The sequence below is a fragment of the Rhea americana genome, unplaced genomic scaffold (assembly GCF_003343005.1).
Source record: "Rhea americana isolate MKP2758 unplaced genomic scaffold, rheAme1 scaffold_79, whole genome shotgun sequence".
NCBI lineage: Eukaryota > Metazoa > Chordata > Aves > Rheiformes > Rheidae > Rhea > Rhea americana.
Genome location: NW_028186967.1, coordinates 2,019,754 through 2,046,044, shown reverse-complemented (window position 1 = coordinate 2,046,044; position 26,291 = coordinate 2,019,754). Strand labels below are relative to the sequence as shown.

General features: G+C 35.5%; 1 protein-coding gene across 2 annotated transcripts in view; it reads left to right on the top strand.

Moving 5' to 3' along the window:
- Positions 1–25,587, top strand: part of GNPTAB (N-acetylglucosamine-1-phosphate transferase subunits alpha and beta) — a 47,756-nt gene extending 22,169 nt beyond the window's left edge. The window contains exons 8-21 of one of the 2 annotated variants that reach the window (XM_085322649.1): positions 1,877–2,038; positions 3,823–4,002; positions 5,064–5,234; positions 7,258–7,381; positions 9,923–10,126; positions 11,590–12,701; positions 13,785–13,984; positions 14,220–14,439; positions 15,491–15,604; positions 17,343–17,428; positions 19,209–19,307; positions 21,708–21,875; positions 23,120–23,210; positions 24,377–25,587. In XM_085322649.1, coding sequence (XP_085178775.1) covers positions 1,877–2,038; positions 3,823–4,002; positions 5,064–5,234; positions 7,258–7,381; positions 9,923–10,126; positions 11,590–12,701; positions 13,785–13,984; positions 14,220–14,439; positions 15,491–15,604; positions 17,343–17,428; positions 19,209–19,307; positions 21,708–21,875; positions 23,120–23,210; positions 24,377–24,454 — 3,009 coding nt within the window. In that variant the 3' untranslated portion in view covers positions 24,455–25,587. Of the gene's footprint in view, positions 1–1,876; positions 2,039–3,822; positions 4,003–5,063; positions 5,235–7,257; positions 7,382–9,922; positions 10,127–11,589; positions 12,702–13,784; positions 13,985–14,219; positions 14,440–15,490; positions 15,605–17,342; positions 17,429–19,208; positions 19,308–21,707; positions 21,876–23,119; positions 23,211–24,376 lie in introns of those variants that run through there. The other variant, XM_085322650.1, reaches the window with a different exon arrangement.
- Positions 25,588–26,291: the final 704 nt, after the last annotated feature.

Sequence of the window (26,291 nt, the reverse complement as noted above, 5' to 3'; positions counted from 1 at the left end):
AGAACACAATAGCTGTAAGACATCAGCAAATCTACTGTGGAGGATGTCATTCTGAATACATCAGCAACAGAAAAGCTTTGATCAGAGCTCACAATTTATTAGAAACTAGAAAATTGAGGCACCAGATGACTTTATAGAAATCTAACTTCATTGATAGATCTGCCTATGGAAGTACTTGTTTCTGAAAAAGCTGTTGGAGGAAAAATACTTTTTGGATGCACGGTTTCAATGCAAAGATTACTTTATCTCCTAAACCAAGCACTGGACTCATGTTTCTTCACTACTTTTTTCTATTTGGATTGTTATGTATTGAAAACTTACAGCATCTGTGCAGTATTAGTGCTGAAACGGGGAACTGTTTGTAATGAATATAGGTAGGAATGTGCAGTATATGCCTCTATTTTGTTGCATTTGTCATAGTGGAGAAAAGCTGAAGAGAAATTAAATATTCTTAAATACTTTTGAAGCTGTAAAGGGTAATATTTTTGGTTTGTTACTTTTATAGTTTAGATGATATATTCTAAGGGACTGTGTAACATTGTTGTATTCCTAAATAAAGCACATACCCACTGATGGCAGCTTTGCAATCTGTAGCATTTTGATATTGATATTTTTGGAGGTTGCTAGCTGCAGCTCGTAACTATACCTCGACCATTTAGCTACTGAAGCCATCTTTTCCACCCGTAGGTTCAGATGATTCCCTGGAAGGTCTGAGATTTATCAGATTTTTCTAATGGCAGACCTCATAAGTCATATTGAAAGCTCTCAAATAGCACATGAGTCAAACCATCAACAGCTTTAAAATGTCACAAGCTGGACAGCTGGTCTCCCTAAAAGAAGGGGTGCTAACTCTGGGACAAGTGTTGTTTCAAAACGAGTAGAAAAGGTCATATTTAATAAAAAGAAAAAAGGGGGAATTGTCCAAAGGAGTTATGAATAAAAGATCTGTGGTTGTTCCGCTGTTTTCTTACCAGACACTGTTCAAAAGAAAAGCTTTAATAATTGCTCTTACAGATCTTATATAACTGAAAATCTGGTAGATGTGCTTATTTATCTTTTATTACATAAAGGAACATAAATTAAGCATTGCATCTGATAAATATGGCTAATGATCAACTGCGTTTATTGTCGATGAGACTGTTGAATAATTGCCCTTGGAGAATTGAAGCACAGTTGTGCTTTTAGCTTGTTTCTTTCTGCTCATACAACTACTACATAGGGTAAATGTGGCATTTGATTGGGTTAGTCTGTGCTTTTAGTGAAATGCCTTGATGTCCTGCAATTTGCAAGCTATACTGGCTATTAGAGGGGGCATATAGTGCAAGAGCCCCTTATTATCCTGTGCATTGTGAAATCTGATACCTAGAATCACTAGTGGCAAGAGATAAAAACAGCAAACAGATCAAACAGTCCTCACTAAGGAATGACCTTAACAGCATATTGGCAACCATCGTTAAGGACTTGGAAACCCACATGGATTAGTTCTGGAGCCCTTTGTATCTCAGATTTCTGAGCTGTAGGTTGATCTGTAAACCATTCTGAAAATTTCACACTTCTGAAAGCATAGATGAATTGATGGCCTTAATTCACTCAGAAAAGTGTCACTTGGTTAAAAAGAAAAAAAGCAAAATGTAATTCAGCCATAAAATGAAGTTTAAATAAAACATGAATTTTGTTATTGGAAGGTGGGAAGGGATGGGCAGGACAGCTTAATTTATTCAAAAAGTATTTTTGACGTGCATAGGTATATTGTCATTTTTATTAGTAACTCCAGTGAGGAAAAAAATGTAACAAAGATTGAATTGAATTGGCAAAAGGAGGATACTGCTTTTGTGGATACATGCCAGAAATGATATTTTCTTTTCTGCCTGTTTAGCTGCAGCTCTATTCAGAAGCCAGTGTGGCTCTCTTGCAACTGAATAATCCTAAGGGTTTCCAAGAACTGAACAAGCAAGCAAAGAAGAACATGACTATAGATGGAAAAGAATTGACACTTAATCCTGCTTATTTACTATGGGACCTTAGCTCTGTCAGTCAGGTAGGTAAATTTTATTAGCATGTGTAAATATTGCAGTATATAATATCTCCAAGTAGAAGCTAACTAATTAATGACAAGGAACACAGGWTTTCTCCAGAAGTTTGGAACAGTCAAGAATCCAATATTTGTTATGTTGTAAGAAAAATGCCACGAGAACACTCTCACATCCTGAAATCAAGAAGGAAGACTGACCATACAGGGCAGCATTTAACTGAAGTTTTCTTGATCTCTGCTGAAAAAAGCTTTGTCCTTCTGCACATGTTCTGATTAAAATTGTATGCAGACAATTCCTGAAAGTCTTCACTGATATTGACTGTCAGATAAGTAGGCGTTTTGTGTGTGGGGGAGAGAGACTTTTATTACCAAACACGATTCTGTTTCCTTCCTGATATATTTCTTCGGCATTTTTTGTTTTGCAGCATCACATATGCTAAGAAAATATTAATTAACTTCTCTTCCAAAAATTTTAAAGAACTAAAATACAGATGTCTGTAAGGAGAAGAGTTTTACTTTAAATAAATTATACATACCAGGATGTTGAGTTTATCAAAAGGAAATAAAAATGTCCTTTTCAAGACAAGATCATTCAAAAGTCTTGTTGATTTTTTTTATCTTTTTTTTCCCTGCCAGAAACTTATTTTATATTAAATATCAAATAACATACATAAGGTAAACATGCACTTTCTAATACGGCTTGCTGTATCTATTTGAATTCTGTGAACTTGCTTTCAGCGAACTTTTCTCATTAATACAAATTCTGAACTCAGATTTCATACTTCCTCATGTTAAAATAATACATTCTTTCACAAATGGGTAACTAACCGATGCATACTGGTATTGCTGAAAGCTAAGGTTTTAAGTTGTTTTACCACTGAGAATATATAAGTTATGTTACTGTACATATTGAAGAAGAAAGAGATGAATGTGTAGAATTTGCAGTGGAAGTGGTAGTTATTACAAATTCAGATTTTCATAGAGTATCTTGTTTTAGTTAGACATACTTCTTTAGGTGGCCTCGATTGTCATTTTTAGAAAAGATCATTAAATTCTCAAAAATAGGAAGGAAATGTATGTTACACTATCACATAAACGAATGTTTTTACTTACCTGAAAAGTTTGATTAAAATGTTAGCTTTTTAATAAAAAGCATGCAGAAACATTTAGCTATTTTATGGTAAATATTAGGCTTGGTTTTGTTAAATTTCTCCTGTTTAAAAATTTTTTAAAATAAAAGATCAGGAGATGATTGAGGAGGTGACTCTTCTAGTGTATCTCTATAAAGTGACATTTATATGTGGTTTATGATGTAATGTACTTGCAATGTCCTAGCCTCTTAAAACTCAGTTGAGTAAGGTGATGTTCATGATTTGATATGTAACTTGACTTTCAATAAGCCCACCACACAAAGGTGTAGGAGATGAGGAGATAGTTGGAACTAATAATCCAGGAAAGCAGGAGGGTATATTTTTTTCTGGGACTCTTTCTTCAAGAGACAGATTCAATGAGCCACTGTCATCTTAGAGTATGGTCAGCAAACGTTGTAATGATACCTTGCAGTCAGCTGCTGACGTCAGAAGAGTATATTGTTCGCCTTGATATATCAGTAGATTATAATCCTGTAGAAGAGTAGTCTTAATTTGATCAATATACATTTTATTTTGAATATCTAAGTCTTGAAGTACTCATGAAGGCTTATGTTAAAGCATACTACATGCTACCTTGCTGGATCAGATCCTGAATATATACTTTTTAAATCTTAAGTGGAGGATTCTTCCTTTTTGTAGTCTAAACAGGATGAAGATATTTCTGCTAGCCGTTTTGAAGATAATGAAGAGCTGAGGTATTCATTACGATCAATAGAGAGGCATGCCCCTTGGGTGCGACACATTTTCATTGTCACTAATGGGCAGATTCCTTCCTGGCTTAACCTGGATAATCCTCGGATAACTATAGTGACGCATCAGGTAACAAACAAAACAAACCAAAAAAAACCCATCAGGAACATGCCACTATTAAAGGTTATGTCTTTGTTTTTAAATTCATTATCCTCTATCAGCTAAAGGCTGCAGTTATAAGAAAGGTAGAAGGGACCACCTCTTTCCCCTTTTGTCCATGGTTTTGTTAAACCCCAGTATATTTCTGTATTTCAGTTTGGCTAAGAAGGTAGCTGAAGATGCATCAAAACTTTGCTTAGTCCATTTTTCCATATACTTATGCTTCAGCTAACTTGTACCCGTGTCTAATTTCCTTATAAAATCTATTTATAAAAATCTTGGGGGGGGGAGAAAGTGCAATCTGAATCTCAGTCTGTAAACACTGTCTCAGGATAAGCGATAACCTAATAAACTTGTGTTGAGACAGAGTAGACCGTAGTTACTGGAATTAACTAGTTGRTTGCAAAAAAAAGTAGCTATGCATTCTAAAAACATTATTTAAAAAGAAAAAAGGATTCAAAGTTTCCTGGATAAGTGAAGCAATAAAAATACCGTAGTGGCTTCTTATTACAAATTCAGGGGTAATTTTGGTATCTTGAAATACTACAGCCCCAAGCAACCAAAGAGGTAACAAGATACCAATTCAACTTCTGTTACTGTCTGCTTGCTAAGTTATTTGTAAGAGATGGAAGAATCCTAACTGCTTGAATGTTGGAAGAGGCTTGAAATTTTGGGCAGCCTGAACTACACAGGATGAATAAATATGTGTACTTTGGGCTTGATCTAGTGAAATAAATAGGAATCTGTGTCTATGCATTGATTCCAGTCCATCTGTTTTTAGTTAACTAGCACAGAGTTGAAAATATTTTTACGTAGGAAAAGGAGATAAACTTTATTTCTTTTTTGCTAATCACTTTTCACTTTTTTGTCTTTCACATCTCTTATTGTTAGAAGTAATTTTTTTATTTTAGATGGGTACCAAATTTTTCTAATGTATGTGGCCTTTTATGGGTGTATTTTGTTTTATTTTGCCTTCTGAAACTCTTTTGGGTTGTTGGATTTCTTGTCTTTTTTTTTCCTTCTTTTTGTAGGAAATATTTCAAAATGTGAGTCACTTGCCTACCTTCAGTTCACCAGCTATTGAAAGTCATATTCATCGTATCAGTGGCCTCTCTCAGAAATTTATTTACCTCAATGATGATGTTATGTTTGGAAAGGATGTTTGGCCTGATGATTTTTACAGTCATTCTAAAGGCCAAAAGGTAAGTCATTATGACTGGGACTTCTTACTAGAGGTAGATTCAAAAAGTTTCTGTGCTAATACTACGTAAAATGAAGAAATACCCCTTTGAAAGGGAGCATGAATATAAGAAGCTTCTGCTTTGCACCCCCCTCCCATTTAGGGATCATTATTCTTCACTAGAAAATCGCTAGCAAAGATACAAGATGGAAAAAGCTTTGTCTTTTTTGTGTTTGTGCTGTATTCATGTTTGGGTGCAGAATTATCTATATTTGCTACTCTGTTTCTGAGGGTATAACTGTTCCTCTGTCAGGCTTTCTGCTTCACTTTTTTCCATCAGTGTAGTTCTCCTAATTCCCCAACTTCCTGTCTGCACCCTGGTTAAGGCTGGTCTGGTGTTCAGCAGCTGTCAGGCTTTCCTCCCTCGTGAATTCCTTTTGCTCTGTGGGAAATGCTCTGTTCGAAAGACAGCAGAATTAATTCTTCCGTGGGAATGCTGAAGTCGAATGACATTCAAACTGGTCTAATATTTAAGTTTACTATTAACCACTTGTATTCCAGGAACCTGGAATATGTTTGACAATTCCGTATATAATTATTTACTACAGGTGTACTAGTATTTCAGCATATCTGTTAGTAACAACTGTGGTTAAACAAAGCAAGCAAGCTGAGGAAGCCTTAGCAATAACTGTGTTGAAAGACTGGTTGTCAGCAGAGTTTTTTTCTGTGAGCTTAGTCTACAAGAGAGCCATGGAGGAAAAACTTTAAGATTTATATTATTTGCATTGCAGAAACATGTAATGGGACCCAGAATATACTAGAGGCTACCGAATTAAACATTTCATGTGGGCAGACRTGATATATCTGCACTCACATATTTGTTCATGTAACGAGGCATGCACTTACAACAACAATCTTGCAGCCTAGTAGGAAAAAAAATGCGAGGAGGGAAAACAAATTTGCTATGGTCGCTCTAGGGGTAAACCATGACTAGAATGTGGGCTTGGGTTTTCTGRTTTAGTGCCATTTCTGTCAAATGATATTCCCCTCTGTGCAGCTAACCGCAGTAGGAGTCTTACAGTAGTAAAAACACCTTGGATTTTTTTTTAATGTTTTTATTTCTGTTCTGGGCAGGTAGAAAGGACAATTTCAAACACTGATGTGTTTGAAAACATTGCTAAACATTACTGTTTCTAGTATTCTGCCATTATATCTCCATCTGCGGAGTAATAGGAGTTGTGCAAAACTAGTTTAAGGTACTGTAAAAGTATTACGTTTAGTACTTGAGGACATTTGAAGACTTCTAATTGATTTAAAAATTTTAAGGAAATAGTCAAATATTTGCCAAATCCTGCAATTAGTGTATTTTTATTGTTTTTCAATTATTGTTTCCTCATTATGATGAGGTGAGCGTAGGTGAGATGTTGTTCCTGATAACCTAATCAATAAGTGTTTCAGTGTGAAATATGCTGCTAAAATCCTGAAACAGTAAGGTCTAAAGGAAAAAGCATGTAGTTCTTAATGCTTGCCAAGTTGAACATATATGTACCCATGCACACGTCTTTTATCTTGGTAATTCTTAGAATTATTTAAGTCAGAGGATCAGATGCTTCAGGGATTATGTTTAACATGTGCTTGTTATCTCGTGACTGGTTACTAATGAAGAAACATTTGAGTCAGGAGAACAAGTGAATTGCAAAGCTATTTTAGATTTGAAGTTCCCTCTTTTTGTCTGATAAAAGATATATGCATTTGAATGTGGTTTGCAGAAATGAATCACAGGGATGGGGATTTGAGAAGTCCTACTTTCTATTTCTGCCGCTACTGCCTTGCTGTGCATCTTTGGAAATTCATTTAATTTCTGAGCCTTAATGTCCTTCTGTCTGAAATTTACCTCACAGACAATAGAGTTTAAATGCCGTTTGTAAAGCTTTATGAACGTGTGAAGCAGTGCACATGGGGAGGCATTATTTTAAGTCACTGTATTGTAAAAATGAGCTCAGTTCACTTTTATTTGCCAGTCCTTATCTGTCCTGTTGTTCCAGGTTTACTTGACTTGGCCTGTGCCAAACTGTGCTGAGGGATGTCCTGGCTCATGGATTAAAGATGGTTACTGTGATAAAGCCTGTAATAACTCAGCTTGTGACTGGGATGGAGGTGATTGCATTGGTAAGTTCACAATGTTAAATTTAGAAACAATTAACTGACCTGTTTTTCTTTGTAAGAATAATTCTGTGACTCATTAATTGTCCTGTAACTACAAAATTTACTGTCCTTAAATAATAAAAAAGTTGTTCATACAATTTTTAAAAACTATTTCCTCTAAAGTATGAAAACCTGGCAAATTACGACAAATAGATTCAGAAATTGTACCCAACAAAGACTTCCCTGTTTACTACTGAGTCCCAAGTAACAGTATTGCACTTCTAGTGGAATAATAATACTGAACTTCTATCCTGACTTTATTGAACAAAATTATATGCCTCAGATAAGTAAGCAAGTAGCAAGAGATATAGCTAGAACAAATAAGATGTGTTACTCAAATAACAGTATTTGCATTTTGGAATTGCATGCAAAGTTCTGTTTGGTGGATGTAATGGTAGCACTTTGCACAGTGTTACAGATTTGATGTCTCCCTTCACTTGCCCTCCATTAATATTGTTTACTAGACTTTATAAATATGAATTCTAAGCTGAAGTCAAAATTTTTTTTAGTTAAATATCTGGCAAGAGTATTTGCTGGGAAGACTATTTGTGAGATTTTTATGGTATTACTTAATTTTCAAAGTTCTGACCCACTTTCCCCTTATGGAGGAGGTTGTCTATACTGGCTTTACTCATTGCCATAGCCATGAGCATACTCAAAGTAGATTTTGTGCCATCTCTTTGAGTGTAGTCTGTGTTCCACTATTTTTCTTTTTGATCTGTTTTCTTGTCTTAAAACTCTTGTATGCTGAGTATAAACACACTGAGCAACTTTACTTACCAGTTCCCTTGCTACATCTCTTGCTATTGAGAAATTTAAGGCACAAAATTCCACCTAGTAAATCAAATTTCTCTTACGAGTTCTATGAAATCACAGCTTTGTATCTTTAGAAAAGGCCGTGTGTCTATTCAAATACTCTAAAACTGTGATAACTATGTTACACAAATTGATGAAGTCGTCACTATGAAAAGTTGCTTCTTGCTTATAATACTTTTTAACTTCAGTTGACCACAGCTGAATATCTGCCTGGTAGATCCAGTAGCTTTTTAGTGTGAATGAATGTCTGTATCTTCTTACCATGTGCTTCCTGCAGAAGGAAACCCCTGTGACTGTTGCTGCGTTCAGGGCTAAAGCTATTTATCCATTCCTTTTGTACCTTGGAAAAAAAGGAAATTGCTTTAAAGGAAATGTGAAGTGGGAAAAAATAAGCTCCTACCAATCAGAAAAGACCTGCACAGTTAGGCATGCTTCATTTCCAGGAAAGGGTGATCTTTTTTTAAACTGTTATCCATAAATGAACAAAGAGGATGTAAGATAGTAAAAATGAATTGACTTATGTTTTTAGTAATGTCTGATATGTGAAGATTCTTCAGTCTCAACCAAGTGTCAATTTTTTTAACATGATTCTGGCCTGAAAATCTTCTTTGTGCAAACCCATTCTTAATGAAAGGCTATTTCCTGTATGCACTCAGAACAGTATAGGTATGAGAAAAAAATCTATTACTGTTCGAACTTGTGCACACTGAGGATCTGTCATTTCTCTCAAGAATATCTGAATTATGTTTTCTCACCTTCCAGAGTATTCAGTTGCCCTGCCTAATCCTTGCCTTGTTATTATTGGTGATGACTTTGCACACCCCTTGGAGTGAGAAGGGACTGAAGCTACGATTTCGATGAAAATGAAGGGGAATAGATATAAACGAGAGGAAAATTTTACCCATAGCGTCAGGTACTGATGGCAAGTGAGGTGCTAAGAGCCTAGCATGTCTCCTTAGTAGTGGCTTCAAACCTGGATTTACAAAGGCAACCAAAGACTGCACTAGTGGTAAAACACACAGTTCTTCCTGGTCCTGCCAGCTATGGCTACATACATGTTTCTATTCCTTCGCTTGCATTAGTATTTTGCTTTCAAGAAGAGTGGGCGGAAGGAAGAAGAAGGGTTATTTTTTTAGCTGGATTAGACTTGGTGCATAGATTCTAGCCCTAGCAAATGGTTGTTGTGTGCAGAGAAGTGAATACACCTTTGACACCAGAGCAGTTTTAAATCAGCCTACGCTGATCATGAAGTTCCTAGATTGAATTTTCAGGACTGTGGGTTAGCAAAAGGCGGTGGTACTTCTGGATTGAAGAAATGACGCACCCCTTTAGGGGTTGTGCAGTCAAGACTGCAAGCAAGAGAGGAAGTGAGTTGTCTGCTTGCCTTTTTAAAGTTGAGACAAAATGTGTTGTTAACTTCTGTTGTTGCGTTTTTAAGTTCATCCTCCAAATTTACATAGTATGGAATTTTGCACACTATAAATTTTACACTACTGCACAGAGGGCTAATTAGCCAGCATTATGTATTAATTTTGTTGTAGATAGATAAGATTTAACTGACTCTTTTCAGCCTAGCGTAACAATGTGATTTAAAACAGCACCACAATGTGCCTGTCCTCAAAAATGAGGATTTCAAAGGATTGTTCTTTGTTTTTTTTTTTTGTTGTTTGTTTTTGTCTGTCACTCTAGGTAACAGTGGAGCTAGTCGCTATGTTGCTGGAGGTGGTGCAGTGGGAGGTATAGGGAATGGACTACCATGGCAGTTTGGTGGAGGAATAAGTGGCGTTTCTTACTGTAACCAAGGCTGTGCTAATTCCTGGCTAGCAGACAAATTCTGTGATCAGGCCTGCAATGTCCTCTCCTGTGGATTTGATGCTGGTGACTGTGGGCAAGGTATGTAAAATACAACACTGATAAACTTTCTGTAAGGATTTTCTTGAATTGACCTACCTTTTTTTTTTTTTTTTTTTNCATTATTATTCTCTGATTGTGCTCAGATGCCCTGCAGAGTTGTAGGAAAAGAACTGTTAAAAGCTGGAGAAAAAGTCAGCAAGACTTTGTATGTTTATTGGTCCAAACCTGAATGAGTATTTTATGCCGCTTTATTTGTAGAAGCGGTTATTGACCAAGCATAGACAGGATGCTTGATATGATACAGAGTAGCAGGCAGTGATTTCCTTGCCCCAAGAAGCTTAAATTTTAAATGAGGGAATTRCATTTCAGAGAAGCATATAGTCTTTGCACAGATAAGAATAACTAATTTGGTTGGTGATGCTCATAATAGTTAAGAAATCAGAACTGGAGATGCAAGTTCAAGCCTTGTTCTGGACTGTTGACAGAGGCTGCTTTCAGTCATCTGTGAGTTCTGCCAAGTAGTGTGAGTTAGATGAAAATATATTTTCCTTGTGTGCCGCTGGCTACAGAGGCTTTCGTCTGTTAATTGCATTTACCAGTTGGGTTCAAGATGGGATCTCAATGCATTTAAAAAGTGAAAAGCTGTATACATGTTTCTCTATGACAGAATGCATTGGGAAGTCTTTTAATACTGAAATGCATGATATTTGGAGATGGGAGGATACAGATTTACAAGTATAATCATAGAGAAAGCACGAAAAGTGAGGAGAAAGATGCAAAGTGCAGTGTGGGAGGGATGCAGGTGGGACCAGGAAATCATGGAGAAATTAGAGCACAGAGAGAGGAGCTAAAGTTTGAAATGAAGGACTAGCAGGAGTGGTTGAAGTGATTGAGGGTGAAGTTTGGCATAGAAAGAGGAACAGATATGGGAGAATTCAGCCTGTGTGGAAGAGTAAAGCCTTCCCTGTGTCTGAGCTGAGAAGAAAGTGTGTTACCGACAACTGTTACTGACAGTGAGAGCTGACAGATAATCTGTCTTCTGCTGCGGTAGGAGAGAAGTTTGCTTTAACCTTAATGATTCTAGGAGTCTCAAATCAAGATGCCTTACCATAATGTAGTCTTACTTTTGTGACATGAATCTGTTAAAACATGGCAAAAATTCATATGAGTGTGTTACTTCTGACCTTTACTTAATTTTAGGTAAGAGAAGCATGATAGTGAGCCACATAGTCTCTGTAGGTAGAGACTGAAAGTCTGATCAACTATAGTGGCTTTTAGAATGGTCACTGGAATGGCTGGCAGGTTAATAAATGTGAGTATGTTCTAATAATTTGTTATTAAAGATAGGTGAGCTGATAGGTGGAAGTTACCTTAAGTGTTTTATAAAGTTGTCTCACTGTGAATCTTGCTGGGCATATCACAGCGAAAAATAAATAAATAAATAAAACTGAAAAAAAAGCATCAGGCTTCAAACTGACAGAAATTTGTTTGGTATTTTTCAGATCACTTTGAAGAGATGTACAGGGTGACACTTCAGCTTAATCAGACTTACTATGTTATTCCAAAAGGTGAATGTCTGCCCTATTTCAGCTTTAGTGAAATAGCCAAGAAAGGAATTGAGGGTTCCTATAGTGATAATCCAATTATCCGACATGCTTCAGTAGCTAACAAATGGAAGACTATCCATCTCATAATGCATAGTGGCATGAATGCAACTGTTATCTATTTTAATTTTACGTTTCTAAATAAAAATGATGAAGAATTTAAAATGCAGGTAGCTGTTGAAGCTGATACTAGAGAGGAACCAAAACTGAACACAACCTCCACGCAAAAATCCAATGCTGATTATAAAACTCCAACTTCAATACCAGAAGCTGAAATGATATTTGAGGATATTCCTGAAGAAAAACGCTTTCCAAAAATCAGGAAACGACTGAATGGCACGATAGAGAGGCTCCATGAAGAGATGATAATGCCGTCAGTCAATGTATCTCTCCTTCCTGAAGATGTTCAGCTAGCTCTACAGAACCTGGATTTAAAGCTAATAAATGGAGATATCACTCAGAAAGGGTTTAATCTATCCAAGGCTGCTCTCCTGAGACCTTTTCAGTACTTAACTACAGTGAAGAGGATTGTAGGCCTTGAAAAGAAGGGTGTAGGTTATAGTTCAGAAGATCAGAAGAACCGTACCAGTGCGCATAAGCCTTATAAAGATTTAAATGATGGCAAAATAGAAACAAGAATAAAAACAAATGAAGTAGTTTCTTCAAGGCTGACAGGAACCAAGGGGATTGTTGTGACAATGAACAGAAACAAATTTGTTTCTAAAATAAGCCCTAAATCTACACTTCCAGCCCAGAGCATGGGAAATAAAAATGAATCTCAAGAAAAAGTATTGAATACACTCATATTAAAGGGAACCCAGAAATCAAAAAATAGTGGGAATGTAGAGACTGGAGAAAACACAGAGGGAATGGAAGGAGGAAAAGGACCTGTGCAGATGGATACAAATATAAGGGAGGGTTTACTGGGAAGAAAGTTACAGTATTATGCTGGAAGCAACCAAGGCTTTTTGCCATGGGAGAAAAGGAAGTATTTCCAAGACCTTCTTGATGTGAGTATTGCAACTTCACTGCTTTAATGGAATAGTTGCATATTTTTTGCATCATTAAATGAAATCCTGTTAATGTGTGGGGCTTTTTTTTTTTTTTTTTTTTTTGATTTGATTTGAACTGTGTCTTGCCTCTGTGGCAAATACTGAGATTTTTGAAAACTTTTTTGAGTTTTCTTATTTAATTTGGTGGTCTGGACATCTGTTAGCTAGGTGAGAGTTGAATAGCCATTTTCTTTCCCTTTCTACTGGATTTTTAGTCAGATTGACTCTTTATTCAGTGACTGTTGGTATAGTGCCAAAATCCTCAATTGCCAAACACGCAATATAAAGTCCTCAATTATCATTTAGATGCATAGCACTGCAACAGAAAGCTTATTTTTTTGTTTCAATTTCCTTTATACAAATTTGTATCCAGTCTGTACCAAAAAAAAAAAAAAAAAAAAAAAAAAAAAAACAAAAACAAAACAAAAAAAAATGTTTATATATATAATGAAGACTATTTGGTGCCTAAAAGCTAAATTGAAAGTCTGTCAACAAAACTGGATATTCAGACCGTGTCARGAAAACATACAAGAAGCTCCCTCTGCTTCCAGCCAAAGCATTTTGGCAGTTTTGAAAACCCAAGAGAAGATAAGAGACTGATTCAGTTGGTAACAACTGTTCTTCACCCCTTCAAATAGCAAAGGTGATATATTTTAAGTAGATCACCTCTTTCTTTGGGATTGGATTTGTGAATCCTTCATATTCATGGGATTTCAGTTCATCTAATATGGATGGATAATCAGCAAAGGAGGTCAATATTACAAACATATGATAACTGAAAGTGGCAAATATGTGTTTCTGAGGAAAAATGTTAAGAAAGATCTTTACACATCAGAGCATAATGATTTTGAGGGGAAAGTTATCTTTTTCTCTCTTTAAAGAAAGAACTAAGGAATTTGAAGAAAAATATTTAAGGGATCTCTTAAAATATTCAGCTGCTGGAAAGAGTTAGCACCTAGCTGAAATGTCAGTTTGCTCATATGTTTAATCCTTTTGATCTGTTTGATAACAACTTTGATGTATACCTGTCCTGCTGCTTAGGAAGAAGAATCATTACTTAAACAGATATCCTACTTCACTGATGGTAAACATTTCGGAAGGCAGCTGAAAGATACCTTTGCTGATTCCCTCCGATACGTAAATAAGCTTTTAAACAGCAAATTTGGATTTACATCTCGGAAAGTCCCTGCTCACATGCCTCACATGATTGACCGCACTGTTATGCAAGAGCTACAGGATATGTAAGTATGCCTTTGTTTGAAATAATGTAAAACTATAGGTGATGTAATTCCATCTTTCTGTTATATTTTGAAAAGGGAAATGAAGAATTTCTCACATAATGATAGTTGTGCTAAAATAAGGAGACTTTTGAAGACCTCTTAAAATTTTATGTGAGAATTGATTTTTTAGGTAAGGAATGTTCTACTTTAACAAACTGAAATACTARATTAGCTTACTTTCTTTTTGTCTCTATAGGTTTCCTGAGGAATTTGACAAAACATCATTTCACAAAGTGCGACATTCAGAGGATATGCAGTTTGCTTTTTCATATTTTTACTATCTTATGAGTGCAGTCCAGCCACTGAATATTTCCCAAATCTTTGATGAGGTCGATACAGACCAGTCAGGCATATTGTCTGACAGAGAGATTCGCACATTGGCCACGAGAATCCATGAACTGCCCTTAAGCTTGCAGGTATTCTTTCTTTAGCAATGATTTTTAGGGTTACTTCAGTTGTAAATTCCTAAATAGTTATCATGAAAGGAATCATATCCTTATTCTTTCTTGCATTCTTCCTTTAAGCATTTGCCTATGCTTAAATTTTAACTTGAGAATAGGATATTAATATGTTCTACTTCTTTTGTTTGTGTTGTGTCAACAATTAAGAGTTTTAGCATCATCAGAAAAACAGGTCATTGGCTTCTGAGTTCAAGACAGCAGTTAGTTTGCGTTTGCTAGAAAAGATCTCTACTATAACATAAACAGTAGTAAAAGCCTCTGACAGGAGTGCAGAACATCATGCGTAGTAAAAAACAGTGCTTCCCCGAGGAGCTAGATAAAGGAGTGACACAAAGGGTAGAAACGAAGTAACTGTAAATACTGTGACTACATCTAAAGATTCACATTTATTTTTCTGGGAACCTGCTGAGCAGAGAGATGAAAGTTACAGGACTTAAGCTCTTAAAGAAACAGCTGGTAGAGAAAACTGTACTATTTCTACTTTATAGAGAGGAAGCAGGACACAAACCAATGAAATTGATTTTGTGCAACAAAAACATTTGCCATAGCTAGAATACAGCTGTGCTTTAGTGGTTTATTCTTGGCCTGTACCTTAATTGGAAAATCATTCTTTCTGCCTTTTCTAGTACTTTTTTTTTGTTGTTACAGAATTTAATATTCTATTTCTGGATTTGGAATTTGTTACTGTCTTGGCATCATCAGTAAAGCTGTGTTCACTTTTGAATAAAAATGACGTTTCTTCTACTTAGGCCATGCTTTATCTGGTCCCAGCTCAACTATGCGCTGAGGATTTGCTTTACTTCAAGCGTATGGGGAGGCCCATTGACTTTAGCATTTGTTGAATTGTGGTCTGCTGAACTGATAAGTCTGTTTTCATACAGTAATGTGAGAATTCACTGTGTAGATAATGTTTTAAATATATCTGAGCACCCTGAATACAAGGACAAGTTTAGAACTGTCAGTGAGAAAACAGGATTACTTTTTTTTCTTTTTGCCCTTCTGATAGGATTTGACAGGTCTAGAACAAATGCTAATAAATTGTTCAAAAGCTCTTCCTGCCAACATCACTCGGATCGATGTCATTCCACCAACTCAGGAAGCATATTATGATCCCAATCTGGTAAGAAACGCTAGTCCTAAAAGATCTTTGGTTTCTTTGGTGAGCACATATTTACTTCACTTGAAAGGGTGTTACGATTTCTAGAAGAAAAATATTCACAAAAATTGCTACCCGTGTGCACATCAAATAATAGTGTTTTAAATATAAAACTTTTATAAGCTGCTKCTTGATTTTTAAAGCCAATAAAATTTTCTTTAAAGCAGGGAAAAACTGAGTTACTGAATATTATTATATGGATTTAAACAGTCAACCTTTTAAAGAAAACTAATTCACGATTGTGAACCAAAATGGTAATGTGTACCAAGAGTCTCTTTACTGATACCTCTCTGACTAGAACTTTCTGAGAAGTCTTTACCTGAAATGTATCCCATATATTTAAAACAAACAAACTCGAGGAATGTCTTCAGAATTATCCTTCCTAATTTGAAGACTTCTGAGTAACTCCTCTTAACTTCCAGAGATTTAAGACTTAGCGTTAGGTGTTCCAAAAGGATTTAAGGTCTTAATTCCTATTTTGGTGGTTAAATACCTTTACAATGAGACTTTAATTCCTGAATCAGTCTATATGTTTAAAAAAGGTATGCATGTACTCTGCTGAATTGATGACCTGATTTTTTATGGTTTTAAATTAAAATAGAAAATAATTCTTCAGAATACAGGTCATGAACTGTTGGGTGGTAGAAGACTATTATTTATCTCCAATGCATACCAACCAAAGTACAGAGATCTATACTGTGTGTAGATGCAGATACACAAACAGCTGACTGTTGTCTTAACCTTTTTCCTTTTTTCCTTCTAGACACTCTCCTGTCTTATCAGTTTAAGTTGCAAGATTTTAAGAATATTTTCCCAAAGTCTGAATTCTAGCAAAGTTCTATAGAAAACCATTCTTTCAGCCTGACTTGAAGAAAAGAAAGCATAGATTTGAGAATTCTGCACATGCTGAGGACATTACATTCTTGCTTCATTTTACATATCTTGCCTCTTTGACTGTCTTATTTCAGTCTGCAAAATCCTCAGTCAGGCCATATATGCATCTATGAAGTGAAAACTCTGAAGAGCGGTAATAAAGGATGGTTGCCATAAGCATGTTTTAAGTCTTTGTGGCTGGAAACGATGTCAAATTACTTAGATCTTTTTTGGAGAGTCAGTAAAATATTACTGATCTAAACAGTAATGCCTAATGTACTAATGTTATTCTTTTAAGTTAGTTTAAATAGTGACTTAATGTTGTTTTTGTTTAGCACAAAAGCCTAATTTATTTTTGCTTCTGTTGTCTGCAGCAGCTAAATTTCTAGCAATGAGTCTGGTGCTGTAGAAATATCCCATGAGAATAGGGATTTGATTTCCCAGAATTGTTTTAGCGTGGCATAATAAGGATAATATATTATCAGCTGTCCTGCAGAGCTTGCCTGGCCAGCGTTGCTGCTTAGCATTTAGTAGCCTTTGTCAGAGGAGTGCCAAAGAATTGTCAAGCCAGCTACAATTTGTGAATATTGTATTGAGAATGAAATGTGAAGTTGCAATGTTCCTGCCAAAAACATGCAATATTTTATATAATTCATAAGATATCTAATGTTATACAGCAGTAGTTTTTGTTCTCAACAGATCATCAAGAAATACTGTTTTTCATTCCAAGAGAGCGAAGGATATGCTGTTCTTTACAGCTACAATATGTTTCCTACAAACTCTGTAATCTTTGAATAAATTATAATGTAAAAAATATGTTTTCTTCCAGCCTCCAGTGACTAAAAACCTAGTTACTAATTGCAAACCTGTGACTGACAGAATTCGTAAGGCATACAAGGACAAAAACAAATATAGGTATGTTACGATACTTCTGTGAAAAGCAATGTTAGCTTTTGCAGAGCAGCAAGAAGATGCATGCATACATGACTGAAGGTTGTACTGAATATGTTAAAATAAATCAAGCTAGTATATATTATTAGAAGAGCTAAAAAGAGAGAAATCAAAGTAAAAATACTGAAAATATATGTTTCATTATGCAGAATGATGTTTTGTTTTTATTTTTTATAACTTGCTATGTAGTAGACTAAAGGCTTTCATGTGGCATGTACCTTCTTGGGCCAAATCCTAACTCTGTTGTGTAGCAGTAAAAGCCAGAGTAGCTTCAGACAGCTATATTAATTGACTTACAAAGTGAATAAGAGCAGTATAAAAGGTGGAAGGAGGCATTCCTATACGTAGAAGTTGTAAATATGTTTCATTCTCCTTTTATCTACCAAAGCCTAAAAAAAGAAAAAGTATTACAGCCCAAACTGATTTCCTGCAAGGAGAAGAAGCTACAGGTGGGGAGAGAGGCAGACAAGGAGGGGATTTGAATCTCCTTTTGGAAAGGGCAGGACAAACTATGACCTTGGATTTGCTTGAGTAATTGTATTTTGGTAGATCTGTCCGAGGTGAGGGTTGTCTCGGATCTGTGATCTTTGAAACCTGCAACCGGTTGCATCTGASTGACACTGCTTGCTGGCACAGAGCCTGAAGCCTTGTCAGCTCTCCATTGCGTCACCAGCAATGCTGGATAGCAGAAAGAGTTGGGGAGTCTCTGAAGCATTCAGCTGCGCCACGAGTGGCTACACAGTCCAGTAAGACTGTAGAGTGAAAGAAGGACACAGATGCCGCTTATGGCAGCGTTTGGATGTTATTGTGTATTCATTCATAGTACCTCAAGCTGTGCTGTATGCTTTATAAGTAATTCCCTTCTCAGGAGAGTTTGCGCTAGAACTTAAATGCTGACACAAGAGATGAGTTTGGCAGATATTGGAGGGTAGGGGCGAAGGATTTGGTGTGCTTAATATGTAAGTTACTGTAAATGAGTTTAAGATATATACTGCTCTTTCATTCTGTTAATCTCTATATTAAATAGTTGTGTTAATTCCATGAGCTTTGTAAAAGCAATATATTCTCAGATGAGGCTTCAAGGAAGAGGCTTTGGATTTTCTTTGATCAAAATAATAAAGGTATTGTAGGTATATGCGGAACATGAAAAATAAGTATGACACCTTTTGTAAGGGAGTCAAACTCTTTCAAACCCTTTAAACTGAAAATGTATTTCAGGGATTGTGTGACACTTCTGCATTTCATATACTTGTTTTGTCTGTAAGTTATTATGTTGATATGCGAGGAAGGTTTGTATTTGGAATTTAGATTGTAGTTTTGTGTGCAGTTCTATAAATTTATTTTAAGATGTTCTTGCCTTGGTGACTGGAAAGTAAGAACACATTTTTTCATATCTTAAGTGTAATTTTAAGTTGCAGTTGTAAATTGTAGGAATTGTAAATACTATAGTAGGGGTATGTCTACTTTGTAGACTTTGCAGGTAGGATTCATTATCATTCTTTTGCTGAAACTATTAGCTTATGTGTGTATTAGAATTCCGTTCTTCTCAGTTTATGGTAAGCTACTAATAAATGTGGCTGTGTGAGAGCCTTAGCTGAAAAAAGTAAGTATAGTGATAGAAATCACATAAAAAATAATGATGAAAGTTGGACAGTTAGATGCCTAAGGAAGAAGGTAAATTAAATATTTATTGAATCTTACTTAGGTTATGGTATTAATGTATAAACGTTATTTTAACAATAAGGTTTGAAATCATGGGAGAAGAGGAAATTGCCTTCAAAATGATCCGCACAAATGTTTCTCATGTAGTTGGTCAGCTAGATGACATACGAAAAAATCCCAGGTATGCTATTTCTTGATCATTATGAAATTTTGATCTTGCTTTAATTTTCTGTTTGAACTGTTTCAAATATTTGTGTATTGAAGAAAAAAATATTTTTTTTTTGCTCTGTGTTCATTCGCTGCATGTTATAGAGCAAGACCAATTTTAACCAAAAATGCTGCTTTTTTTTTCCTATTTAAGTGAAGTTAAGTGACTGCTAACTCTAGGGATTAATTAATTAAATTATTATCTCCTTTGTATCTTTGAAACCTTATAGAGAAATTTCAGCTGTTGTTAAGGTTTTCATTTCTGGCATCCCAGAGGGCATACATTTTATATTGGAGGTAATTTTATTGTACAGGAAAGAGAGTTTTGATCTACTTACATATAAAATTTAAAATAAAATTTGGAGGTGGATTATGTTGTTACAAAATCATTTTTATATGCATTATGCTTTCATGATCCGTTACAACAAGACGAAAGGAATTTTAAAAAATTACAGCAATCTTCCATGAGCAAGAGATCCATAAATGGAATTTAGGTGCTCTATCCTTCTACAATACAGTGGCAAAAGGTTTAGATACCCAGATCTGAGAGAATGCTTAATGGGCTGAGGCTTTCTAGGGACTTTAGAAGAGGTTACCTGTTTTGTGGAGTAATTGTATCCTTAGATGAAGATGGCTTTGAGCATGTTGTCTAGACCATTTTCTCAGGAACCTCGGCAGGCAAGATGAGGAGGGTTAACTGATCTCTGGAATGTAGACTTCGTTTTCCTATTAGGAGCCTCCGTGCTATTCTAGACTCAGCTGGAGACTCCATATACATGTCCCTTTGATTTTGCTCTTCAGGAGCAAGAGTGTTGTATATTTTAGCCCCACATTATGGCTGATTCATGAAGTGAGTTTGTGTCAATTGCTTGGGGGGATGTATTCCTGCATAGCAAAGTGCAGTGCTGTTGTCTCTACATTAACATGTGACTTGATCTGGATTGTGCTTTTGGAATGAATATCCGGACCATTCCCACTTACTATGCTTTTGATTTGCAATGTGGAATATCCTTGGAGCCTGTAAATTGCATTTCTCTCAGAGGAAGCTCCCAGTCTAAGGGACCAGATCAGGGCAGCTAGTCCAGGATAAATTCCCCGAATGCATCCAGTCCTTAGAAACCGTCTGCTTTGCAGTGCATGGTATTGATAGAGTAGACATAGTCTGCTAGTTTTTGAAGAGAAAAAGCTGTATTTTTTTTCCCCTCAGGTGTGGCAGTTCAAATGACTGTTTGTCCCCTGCAGGTAATTTTCTAAGGAGTGGTGTAACAATTATGCCAGATTCTCTTCAGACTGAAGGCAAAGTGTAATGGCTTGCATAGGCAGATTTGCTTGCTCTAGAAAGTTCTGCTTATTTCTGTCCTCACGTAGGAAATCTGAACTTTTCTCTGCTCTTTGAAATGGCACACCGCACAATTCAGAATACAGCAGCTGGCCAGAACACATTTCTTTTAAAAAGGTTAGCAATTCCAAGGTATATGTCACCAGCTATGATTTCTCCCCTGGGGAAAAAGTAAGGCTCTTCTATCTCGCAATATAAATAAAGCACATATCTTCCTCGTATGTAGCAAAGGGCATTTTTGTTGTCAGACACCAGCTCAGAGAGGCCAAGGGTGCATAGCTGTTCAGTACACTAGCTGCTGCTTTAGTTGCAACCGTTTTCAATAGCTTTCAACACCTATTTGTTTGTTCTCTGAAAAATAACTCTGTGCAAGAGGCATTATTGGGAGCATGTGGCATGTGGCCACAGTGATTTCACTGTAGGTTCAATCCAGATTGTTATTTTGGGTGATGATTATACAAGCTCATCTTTGAGTGATTCAGGTCATCTTCTGTCCAATTTTTATAGCATTGTCAATAACTTAATCTTGGGACGAAGTTTTGCCTTGCACAATTTTCTGTACTTTTGAGTTTCTCTGAAGATTGCAGCATAAGTAGTAAAATATTAATAACTTACTGTGTCTCCCTGCTACAGTGGAGCCTGTTTTATTACTTAAGATACCTCACTCATGTTAACTTACTTAAAACTTAAATAAACAAAAAATCCCATCTTACTAAAATTGTAAAGCTAGCCTTCTCCTCTGCAGTGGGTATCCAGTGGTGGGTGCTGGGACGATGCATATTAGCAGTCAGTAGATGGCAGCATTAAATACAGAAATAGAAGAGATACAAGTGTGGCTTGTCCTTAAATTCCACTGTGATTTGGACTCGGAATTAAAATCCAACTAACTTTAAAATAATGCAAATATAAGGAAACCTGTTACCTATATCAAACGTATCAATCTATTTAAAAGGTTGCCATTTGTGTTCTTTGTTTGCCAGTAGCTTTGTTGTATTATTAAATGAAATATTCTAACAAAGACTTCGTATTTTCTAGAAAATTTGTTTGCCTGAATGACAACATTGATCACAATCATAAGGATGCGCAGACAGTGAAAGCAGTGCTTAGGGATTTTTATGAATCAATGTTTCCCATACCTTCCCAATTTGAACTTCCAAGAGAGTATCGGAATCGTTTTCTTCATATGCATGAGCTTCAAGAATGGTATGTTATGCAARTTATCTTCAAAATTCTTCAAGTTACGTATAAACATAGAATATATTATACAAGTCCTATTTCTCCCAGTGTTGTCATACTGGAGTTAAAGGTGAAGGCAACCTAAAAAGATTTGTATGGGCTAAAATTTGAGGTTTGCAGGATCTAGGTTTTTCTGTTGCTCTTAAGGTCGTTAAAATTTCATTGATTGGCCCCAACCCATTTCCCCCCAAAACTTTAATTAATTCAGAACATTTTGCTCTATCTTTAAATCAAAAAGAAAATATTTTTGCATGTTTATTGCAGAGAGACAAGCAATATAGATTTTGCTACAGTTTTTCAGTAAGTGACATTTTTAAGCTCTCAGCAATTTAATCAGCTGGATAGTTAGCATGGAAAATGTCTTTTTGCCTTTTGCATCTTTAATGTGTGAAGTTGTCGTGTATTTACCTTGTGATCACCATATTATAAATAATATTTTAAGTTCAGAAATCGGGGAAGATGATTTGTGAACACAAGTGAAAGGCTGGCAGRTATATTGATTAAAAATGAGACAAGAAGAGCAGTATGATAATTTTATTGCTGACCAGCAAATTATGAGAAACAGCTGTTTGTAAGGAAAAGGAAAATATTAGGGGAAGCTTAGAAGAAATATTGTGGGTGCCAGGAATGGGCATAGACTATAGTGGTACAAGCCATATTGTAACAGTGACAGGAGGAATGGGGGAGYAAATCGACTGGTCTTTAGGAGTTTGCCGTAGAAACCTATGCTGAAGGAGGAGGCACATGCATATCATTGACTCCCTTTTGAGGACATCTGCCAAGAATTTGTTCTGTGTTAACTTCAAAAGAACACTGTATTTTGACTTTCTTGTAGTCAAAGCAGATTTCTACCAGGATAGATTACAGCATGCTGAAATGCTAATGGAAATCCATTTTTAGCTTCAGTCGAGTTTTCCAGCTTTGTTGCACAGTGTTAAATTTTGGTTTAAGAGCCAATGTAAATAGCACCCTAGAATGGCTCCAGAAGGCTATCAGAGTAGTCTCAAGGTATATTGAGAATAAAGAAGAGTTTTGAAATGTGCAAAACAGTCTATATACCTAAAATAGGCATTTTGCTTTTCCTATGAGAAGTTAACTATAGATAAACTATTAAAATGTGTTTTCTTTGTTTGATTTCATGGAAACTCTAAAGTTTATACCTTTGTATGTATAATATTTGAAATTGTGTTTCTGTTTCCATCTCTGCGCAGGAGGGCATATAGAGACAAGCTCAAATTCTGGACCCATTGTGTTCTAGTAACACTTATTGTATTTACAGTCATCTCATTTTTCGCTGAGCAGGTAAAAGTTACATCAGCTTACCAAATCTACAACATATAATATCTTGCTGTATCTTCAGGATTGCATAAAATGGAATGTATTTTAGTAGGTTTTGATGAATAGCCATGGATTTTTTTTCTTCGTAAAGGAAGGAAAGATGATCTATGATTACTGATTAGGTTATTTCAATTTTTGAGTTACCAGGTTGAATTTTGTTGAAAACAGGATCATATTCTGGGAATAGAGGGGATGAAAGTGGTGTTACTTTTCAGTTGCTTTCTAACTGTCAAGTCCATCCTAAATGTGCTTAATTGGGTGTTCAAAATCACTAATTGCTGTAGAAAATTTTAGTCTATTAACACATATTGGTAGAAGTGTAAAGTAATACTGATAGTGTAGTCTTGCTGAAAAATATCTTAAGAAAGATACTTAGGGACCTGATCTAAATCCCATAAAATTAACTGCAAGGACTGCTATTGGATTTGGTAGGTTTTGAATTGGACTCTAATTAAATACCTCCAGTTCTGCAAGGATAAAATAGTTTTCTTGGACGTGATCAGTCCTGCTAAACTTAGGGGCAGCCAATGGAACAAATTGTATGGGTAATTCTTTACAGGTTGGGGCCTTAAATAACCCTTTCCGCGGTCTGATGAAGAGGGTGTAATTCTTGAAAGGTTGGCTGTTAAACTTTTTTTTTCTCCACTTATAACTTATGCATGAACCTTTCCCTTGATTTTCAGCTTCTGTATGTATTGAAAACTCCTTCTGCGTTAGTAACTTGGTTTAGGAAGGTGGTAGTCAGCAGTTCAGTAGGACAGCTAGGTTTGTATATATTGTTTTAGTACCAGCTTTGTGTTGATCTTTTAGTAACTGAATGTAGCTTGGTATTATATCACTTACCCGTGTTTTTAAAAATCAGAATATAGGCATATTGTGTTCTTCACTTTCTGCTCTTACTCTACTTATTGACAAGTCCAGTGGAAAAGTATATGCCTAATTGATGAATTGAAGTAATAGCTCTTTTTTTCCTGCGCAGTGGAGGAAAAAAAAAAAAAAGACAGTATTGACTTAATTACTAGAGATGGTACAGATTTTACAGAGTTTATAGGAGCAAAGCCAGAACAACAGTGCGCCTCAAAGCAAAGAAGTAAATATAATACATATTTTTTTTATTTTCTCCTACTCAGCTAATTGCACTCAAACGAAAGATTTTTCCAAGGAGAAGGATCCAAAAGGAGGTTGGTCACGAACGAATCAAAGTGTAAAAGAGCTTTATTTTGGAGATCAGTCTACCTCAAGATGTGATAAGCATTTATCTCTAAGTGTCTTTATGGTTTGACTTTTAACTAAGTTGATATGAAGAAAAAAATCATGTATCTACGGTTCTAATACTTGCAGTACACTTTGACATACAAACTGCTGGAGCTGTGACAAAAAGCAGAACAGAAAATTGGAGAAAACCTGTACGTTGCTGGTTTTCAACTGATCTTATGTGACAGACATTAATTCATGGGCATGTTATCCTTTTTTATAAAAAGAGTTACCAAAAGAAATGTAGCTGCATTTATTGCAGTGGGTTTTTCCAACTAGGTATAATAATGTTGGAAGGCAAAGTTGTTTGGGATCAGCTAACAGGTCCTTGGTCTTGCATTCCATAACATTTTGCAAATTTCTGTCGTTGCTGCTTTTCTTTTTCTTTTTCTTTTTTTTTTTTTTTCAGCCCTATGGGAAAATTAAGAGAGCATTATGTAATTTGTAATTTAGATTAGGCTATATTTAATGATATTGACATTCTTCTAAGCACAGTGACAATTCATCCTCCTGTTGGTAGTATTTAAATGGAATTTGGGAGAAATGTGTCCTAACAAAAATGCATAGTAACAGAACAATTGCTGGTTAATTTAAAAATATTTTGCATCTTATCTGATGTATTATATTCCAAAGAATACAGTGGTGTTATCTCTTGACTTGATTACAAAGAGAGAATTGGAATCAAATGAGTGATCAAGGTATAGTATTTTACAAGCATTGTAAATTTAGAAGGAGAAAAAAAAAAAAAAAAAAAAAAAGCAAAAGTGCCTCTCCATGTGAATGGGTAACATACTGTTTTAATGTAGCAATGTATTGGAGCAATGTTTCTCTTCAGAAAACAGTATTTATATTCACGTGTCAAACTTTGGTGTTTTTAAATCTTGTTGGAACATCATAACAGTAAGTTTTTATGTGGAGGAGGGTACTGAATGTTTTCGAGCAGAAATGTTTGGTGGTATACCTTCAGTTCATTGTATTAGCAGTATTCAAAAAAAATATTAATTTTTATAATCAGAAGAGGTACAAAATATATGTGTGTATGGATTGTAAGATACTTGGTTTGTTCTGAAATTAACTAAAATGTGATAAAAGCTTTTGTCTGTTCTGTTTCTGTTTAAAAGAAAAACAACACTTAGTGTTTGTAACTTAGTTAATGTTTGTAACTCCTCATGTAAAAATATTTATTTTTCCTTAACTTTCAAAGATAGTAATTTTTAATATTTAATGCATGAATGCTTTCAAGTGTTGAAGCAATGAACATTCAAGCATTTAAGAATGCAAGCACTTGAAATTTTTAAGAGATTATATTTCATGCTAAGCTTTGTGTATTTTGCTGAAACACATAGAATATAGAAGTACTTCAAATTTACAGTACTTGGGACTACCAGGAAATGAGGCATTTCAACAGGTACACGTACAGGTAGAGTCAAGTTTGACTTTTTAAAAATTGTTTTGCATTCTAGTTAAAATGATTGAAAAAATGGGTTAAAATGTTAGTCTTTGTGCTTAAATTTAACCTGCAAATGAATGCATAGGTAGCTCAGGTGTCATTGCAATTCCTTTTTCTGTTTAAGCAAAGAATTTTAAAGGTAGATTCATAGCATTTAGTTTAGCTACAGCAGTAATAGCCAAAAGATGTAGCAAAGATTTACTGACAGGCTTCACTTGCAAATTAGTGCTAAAATATGGGATCACAGTACCACCAAAAAAGCAAGCAAAGCACAATAATATATTAGCAGTATGAACATGGCAAGTAARATTTCTCAAATTGTTGAGATTAATAAGAACACT